The sequence below is a fragment of the Penaeus monodon genome, chromosome 28 (genome assembly GCF_015228065.2).
Source record: "Penaeus monodon isolate SGIC_2016 chromosome 28, NSTDA_Pmon_1, whole genome shotgun sequence".
Lineage (NCBI taxonomy): Eukaryota > Metazoa > Arthropoda > Malacostraca > Decapoda > Penaeidae > Penaeus > Penaeus monodon.
Genome location: NC_051413.1, coordinates 38,473,240 through 38,480,594, shown reverse-complemented (window position 1 = coordinate 38,480,594; position 7,355 = coordinate 38,473,240). Strand labels below are relative to the sequence as shown.

At 38.1% G+C, this 7,355-nt stretch overlaps 1 protein-coding gene across 1 annotated transcript in view; it reads left to right on the top strand.

The window, feature by feature from the left end:
- LOC119591202 overlaps nt 1–7,217 on the top strand; it is an 11,020-nt gene extending 3,803 nt beyond the window's left edge. The window contains exon 2 of the mRNA XM_037939914.1: nt 72–7,217. Coding sequence (XP_037795842.1) covers nt 72–7,087 — 7,016 coding nt within the window. The 3' untranslated portion in view covers nt 7,088–7,217. The remainder of the gene's footprint in view (nt 1–71) is intronic.
- The last annotated feature ends 138 nt before the right edge of the window (nt 7,218–7,355 follow it).

Here is a 7,355-nt window from a genome sequence, read left to right as displayed (position 1 = left end):
TTTTCTTTGTTTGTATCACTAATACTATTATATTACTAACATCACGTCATCTTACTCATCGACAACGACAGCCTCACCTAGGTCGGTGTTAGACGAAGTTCAAGACTTGGCAAACGAAATGAACAATGCCGTAGCCGATGCGGAAAAGAACCGCCGCCGTCGTGATCTTCGGCAAAAGAGGCAGGGCACCACCACCACCATAAATATCGAAGTGATCGTCAAAATCAGCGTAGAGATTACGAGCTGGCTGGTTGACATCGAGAGAATTACTGACAGTGATAGAGAATTCATCCAGTCTACCACGACGGCAGTTAAGCAAATACGAAGCGAAATACAAGCAGGAAGTACACTTTCTGTGTCTGCCATAAAGATTATCAAAACAACTACAAAGAAATCGGTTCGCCTTGCTAGCAAGCTCATCAGGGTTGTGGAAAGAGAAGAAAAACAGGAACAACTCTCAGTAAAGAAAGAGCTGATAACAAAGGTTCAGCAGTCGGTCACAGAAATCCAATCATCAATGAGTACACTGCAACAATCACTAGCACAGGCAGGCTCAGCCGGGGCAGGTGGTATTACCAGCAGCGCGAGTGTTATTGAAAACATATCAATAATCTTGAAGGCCATCATAAAGTCTGGCCTTGGTGCCATCACCAGCACCTCTGCCGCATCTCTTGCTACTTTCGAGGCAGAACTTCAGGCACTTCTTTCTCAAGTTCAGAGCGGCACCGTCACCTTCACTTCTGAAGAAATCACTCTCGTTGAGACAACACAATCGCAAATTACAACAGCAACTACGAAAATTACAGCAGCACAAGAGAAGAATAAGGCTATGGAGTCTTCCCAGACACAAGCAGTTCTTCTTGACAGTTTATCAACTGCCACATCTATTGTTAAGGAACAAATTGATCTACTAACATCAGCCATGAATTCAGTCACTGAAGGAACGGCTTCCGTATCAGTAACGATAACAACAACCCTTATTACTTTATTGATTAATCTACAAACATCTATTGAATCTGTTACTGAAGCACAAATTCAGGAAATCAAGGCATTTGAAGAAGAAGCTAGATCAATCCTCCAAAATGAAGCCTTTACAATAACAAATTTCCCACAACTTGTATCTGCAAACAACAAGCTATCTGCAATAGTGAATACTAAAATTGAAGAAACACTCTCACGTGCTGCCATTAGTGAATCTCTTGACATATTCTACGAGGTTTCATTCTTCGTATTTTCTCTAGTCGAAATTGCAGAAGAAATTCAGACTATAACCTCATCAAGCACCTCTACACAGAGTAATACAGTCATTACAAACACTCTAACTTTCATTCAAAATATCAAAATAAATAGCCTAACCACAGAAGATATAACCAAACTAGAAAGTTTATATGATGCTATGAGTACACTTGTCGACTCGGTAGATTCGTCAGTTGGATTTACTGGTATTGATGATATTATAAATGAGGGAAGTCAAATAGATATCAAGTTGTTTGAAAGAATAGATGAATATGAATCCAAAGAGGAAACTATTACAGTGATCACTCTGTTTGAGAAAATGAGTACAATTGCCTCTTCCACAGAGAAAGCTACAGCGCTTTTGAAGAGTAAAGTTTCAAGTAGCTCAAGCTCAGTAATAGATGCATCTCTGGAGGCTGTGATTCAGGATCTGCAAGTGCTTATGGACAAGTTCTCCTCAAAGACATATGCACCAAACGATGTAGACATATTACAAGCAGAAAATAGTCTTGCTATGTTTGAAAGTAAAGTAGAATCAGTATCAGTAATTAAGGGCAGTGCTGCCCTGGATAAACTGATTACCACAACAAAGAAAGCTGTTTCAACTACAGCAAAATCACTGAGCACATTACAAGAATCTGCCAAGAACAAGGAGAAGATTGAGATCCTTTTAGGAGCAGAATATATAGTCAGTGAAATCTATTTTGTCATACAAGGTCTAAGTTCAGGAATAGACGAAGGGGATATTTTAGAATCTAATATCTTCATCGAAGACATTCAGACAGAACTTAATAGGTGGAGTGCGAGTATTACCAACATCAAATTATCTTCAATCTCCATAATGGAAGGTTTACTTGAAACCATCTCTGATTTATCAGGTGCCTATGCTGGCATTGACACTCTACTCCAAACTTTGACATCAGTGCAGACTAGATTAGGTGAACAAATTACGACCATTGAGGAGGCTGATGCAAATGGCGACTTAACAGTGAAAATATATAATGCACTTGATATAATAGTTTATGTCATTGATCTTTTGAAAGAACTGAACCAACTAACTGCGGGAGGTACAGTGGTTACTGAATCATCTGCTGTTAGCAACATAGTTACCACAATTACTTCTCTAAGCAAAAGTGTGACAAACATCTCCTCTGATGACATGGAAACTCTTGAAGCCAATTTGATAACTTTGGAAGAATTTGTTCTAGATTTTGAAGTCGGTAGTGACATACAAATTGCAGATTTGGTTCAGGCTATTACAGAGGTTAGTCGTGTGGAACAAATATTTGTGAGAGAAGTGAATAAAATTGAACTGTCTTTCAGCAAGCTAAGTATATATGAGACCATTCTGATAACCATTATAGATATAAATTCCTACCTGCAGGAGTTGTTTGATATAAACTCTGGAGTGGAGGAGGGTTCGGATGTACAGAAAAATTTTGTCCTTGATGAATATTATGAGGTTATCTCATTCTTGATTGGCAAAGCAAGTTCATTAACAGAAGCTGACATCAATACACTTAATGTATTCTTGGATGAAATAAGTAGTGTTGCAGTTGAAGCTGATGGAACGTTGATTATCAGTGGCTATATATATAGCATTCAACAGATTTCCCAGCAGGTTACCATGTTTACAGAAAAGATTGATGAAACTATTGAAACAGAGCAAGAGCAACAAAATCTTGTTCAGAATCTTATATTTGGAGATGATTTATTATCCATTCTTATTAGAATCTTCTTTGCCTTCGAAAGTATGGAACTGATTACTACAGTTTCAACTACGACACAATTCAACACGGAGAACTTTGTGGCAGCCATGACCCAAATTAGCAACAATGTTACGTCGGTAAGTATCCAAGATATTGATGCATTTGCCTTCCAACTTGAGAAAATTATTGCAGCAAACGAAAGGCTCGAAAACTTTGAAGAGCTTAAACTTGTCACCAAACAAGCGGAAGATTCTGTGCAAACTTATTTATCTGAGTCCAGAGAAATTTACGAAATAACAATCAACATTCGTCATGCAAGTGCTGTTATTGAAGCAGTAGATACATTGCTTGTTGACTCGATGACATTCATTCAAAATGCTGAAGCATCTAAGCTTATTGGAGAAAATGATCCTGATGTTGATTTCTTGATTGACTTTTTCAAACGCATATCTGCAAATGTAGACTCAGTTACAGAAGAGGATATATTTGAAGCAACAGAAATTTTCTTAACAATACAGGCAACACTCGATATGCTTGGTCCAGATGAAGGGATTGGAAATCTTGTAGACTTTATGGCTGCTGCTCAGGAGGCCATTGATAGTGCTAATAGGCGTCTTTATGAGCAGCAGGATAGATTTTTGCTGATTGAGGAATTAGGTTCCTTCGAACTTATTCTTAATGTTGTATCACAAATCACCTATGAAGTAGTGGAAATCATTTCAATGATTGGAACAATAACTTCAGTAGGGGAGGAAAATGAGCTGGTCACTTCCATTGTCATTCTATTGGAAAGCCTTTCTAGTTCGCCGTCGTCAACCATAGATACTGTACTACTTGAGAGCATGTTGGAGGACTTGGAAGTGCTGAAAAGTTCTGTCACTGCTGGAGTCGAAATCCCCAGTATATTCTATTTGCAGTCTGTATCACAGAAAGCTATGTCTGTGCTGCAATCTGAGATCCAATTTCGTGTGTCAGCTCAAGAGGCACAGAGTCAAATTGATCAATTAACTCAATCTGTCACATCTCTCAACATAATTGAAGAAGAACTGGTATTTGCTTTGGAATTTTTCGGCAGTACAGAACAGTCGGAATCTACAACTATGCCATTTATTATTGAAGACTTGAACTATGTGCTAAATACTATTCTCTTTGGGGAACTTACTGCTGATTTAGCTGGGGATCTTGAGTTTTTCCAGGAAGAAATATTTTTCCTCTATGATGAAGATGAAGTTGATGTTAGTATGATTGCTAATACCTTAGAAACACTTACATCTGTGAAGAGACGTATAGAAACATCTCTGAAGGATACTAGACGCATTTCAGAGGAACGCAGTACTGCGAGCAGACTTAATAAAGCCAAGAAAATTGTCTCAGAGATGGAGGAGATTTTCGATACTTTTGTATCAGAAATTGGAAATGCAAATGAGGAAATCGAAATTGCAGAAATTGCAGATGTAACCAATATCTTCACTGATATTAACACTGGAGTCATTATTTCCCTGGATATTGTCATAAGATTAGAAGAAATATTAATATTCCTAAAGAATACAACAGTCAGTACTGGAATGGGAATAATTGGCCTAGAGGATGCAAGAACACTTGTTGTTCTTGTGCAAGAAACCGTGGAAATGGAAATTTCACACATTCAGATTTCAATTGATCGTGCTGTAAAGACTGTCACATTTAACAAAGGATCTTCTCTTCTCCGAAGAATAATTCATACTGCTTCTGAGTTAAGTATTGGTTATGAACTTGCTACATCAGAGGAAAGGGATGAAACCGTTGATGAGCTCATTGTTTTCATTGAAAGTTTATCCATAGAATCTCTAACCATGGAACAGATCATAATACTTCAAGAGAGTACCTTAATGTTTGAAGAATTAAGTGAAACTGGAACTGCCATTGCAGGTCTTAGAAAGTTACAGTCATTTGCCTCCGTCAGACTTGAAGAAGCTACAAACAGCAAAAATGTGCTCTCAGGTCTGAGTGAGGAAAGTGAATCTCTGAAGGCACTGGATAGAACGGAAGCAGTACTTCTGAAGATACAAGAGACACTATTGAATATATCTGCAAGCATCAATGAAGATAATGAGCCAGTTGACAGAATGATGGAATTGAGTGACATACTTATGATGGACATTATGATGCTTACTGAATCTGTCATACGATTGGAAGAAATTTATAAAAACATAGAAATAATAGGAGCTACTTTTGTTGGAAGCCTTGAGATGACCGAGGAAATCATTAGTTCCATTACATTCACTGTAACTAGTATTTCTATTGAGAGGGCTCATTTAGAATCTCGAATAGAGAGACTGGCACTGACAGAAACTCTGCTGGAGGCTGGAAGTCTGTTTATAAAAATCTCTGACGTCCTAGAGAATATTACTGCTGAAATTGGTGATGAAACACAAGAGAGTGAAGAAAATGAGCTAATCAAGATGTTTGGCGAAGAGTTGTCCGCCTTGAGTTTAAGTGTTGTAAGTTTGAGAAGAGATACACTTTTGTTCTTTGAAGATGTTCTTCAGGAACTTGAGATGATACTGATGAGAAAAACTAATGTTAAAGGCATTTTGAAGGTAATGAATGAACTCCGAGTTGTTTCATCTAAGATTGCCCTTGAAATTGAGGCTTCCCAGGCAGAACAGCGAAGAGAAGTATCACTTATGATAAACAGAAGAGCAGAAGAAAGTGTTGCCAGTGCTCTGGATCTGTTTACTGACCTTTCAGACTTTATTGGGATACCTGACGTTGATGCAGAGCCAGTTGAAATTTTGGAGGTAGAGAGAATTTTAATGATTCTTTCGATAATTGAAGATGGTCAAGCTTCTGAAGAAGATCTCGACCAACTCGGTAGATATTTAATGACATTGGAGTTCAAGTTTGGAATATTTGAAGATGGAATGATGATAAGAAATCTCATGGAGGTGATAATGACCAGTCAGGATTTAATAGACACATTAATGGTCAGAAATATCGATAGTGCTTTTGATGTAGAATACTCACAACATATCTTTACTCAGAAGCAGATCCAGGCATTACTATCAATGGTAATCATCCAACTGGAAGTTCTGCATAAAACAGGAAATGGCATCCCTGTCGCTATCTTTGAAAGTCTCTCGATGCTGATAGAAAAAGCTGGTTCAGAAGACTCTTTTGAATTTGTAACATCCTTTGAGATGGCTGTTACAGAACTCATGGAACTCAATGTAACAAATACCGATGACACAATTGTCATGACAGGGTTGAATCTCCTCCAGAGAGCCAGATCAGTTGAATTTTCTTTGTCTCAGAAGATTTCAAGGTCATATGTAATTGAAACTACTACAGCACAAGTGTTCTCGCTAGAAGAATCTCTATCTCTACTGGAAAAGATGATGAGATCAGTAAAACAAGTAAAAAATAACATGAATCCTGATGGAACATCAGTAAATATCCTTGCACTTGGGGAAATCATCCTTTTCATACAAAATACATTTGAATTTACTGCAGGAGAAATTGCTCTTTTGCGCGAGTATGAACATATCCTCATGCTACTTGAAGAAGAGGCAGGTGACATGTTCATTGAAGGCCTGGACGAACTCATGTTTGAACTGAAATACCAGGTGTCACATGTGTCCATGACATTGGCAGAAGTTCAGCGTACACAGATGTTGGAGAAACAAATAATTTACACAACTGCTGGTAATGAGGTAATTACAGAAGCTTATAACAAAATATCAATATTTGGCAGACCCATGTCTGGGGAAATTATTCAAGTTAATGAAGTGACCAGCTTCAGTCTAATGTTAAATGCAGTTGATCTGACGTCCATTACTCCTGTTGAAATTCATCATATCCATACCAGGTTTGAAAACCTCATGGAAATTATTGCAATTGAAACTTCAGAGATTGCTTACTTACCAAGGATTGTCAACCAGCTTGCACTTCTTACCTATAAAACATCACAACATCTGCAATTCCAAGAAAGCTTAGAAAATATCCGCACAGTGTCAGGTGCATTTGAATCCTCCCGGGCGGCAATAACCACGGCATCGACAGCATTGTTTGCTCTTCAGGAGGAAGTGGGAGCAGTGACCACTTACGAAACCAATGATATGATAACACAGCTTTATGAATATCTTCTTTTCTTGACATTCTGACTGGCGTTTGATCCCAGCAGACTTCAGTGAAGTAGTAGAATCATTTGGTATTTCCGAAATTACTGTAACTTCTGGAACTAGTTTTGCCTACTTGAAGGAGACAATTGACCTGTTAGAGTTATATTCCCATGTCGATATGCAGACAGAAGAAACTCTCCATATCAGTGAATCGATCCTACAAGCTAAAGAAGTCCAATCATCTGTCTCGCTCTTTATGAGATCTATTGAAGACTATCTCTTTGGTTATATGGTCGAAGACTTTGAAGAC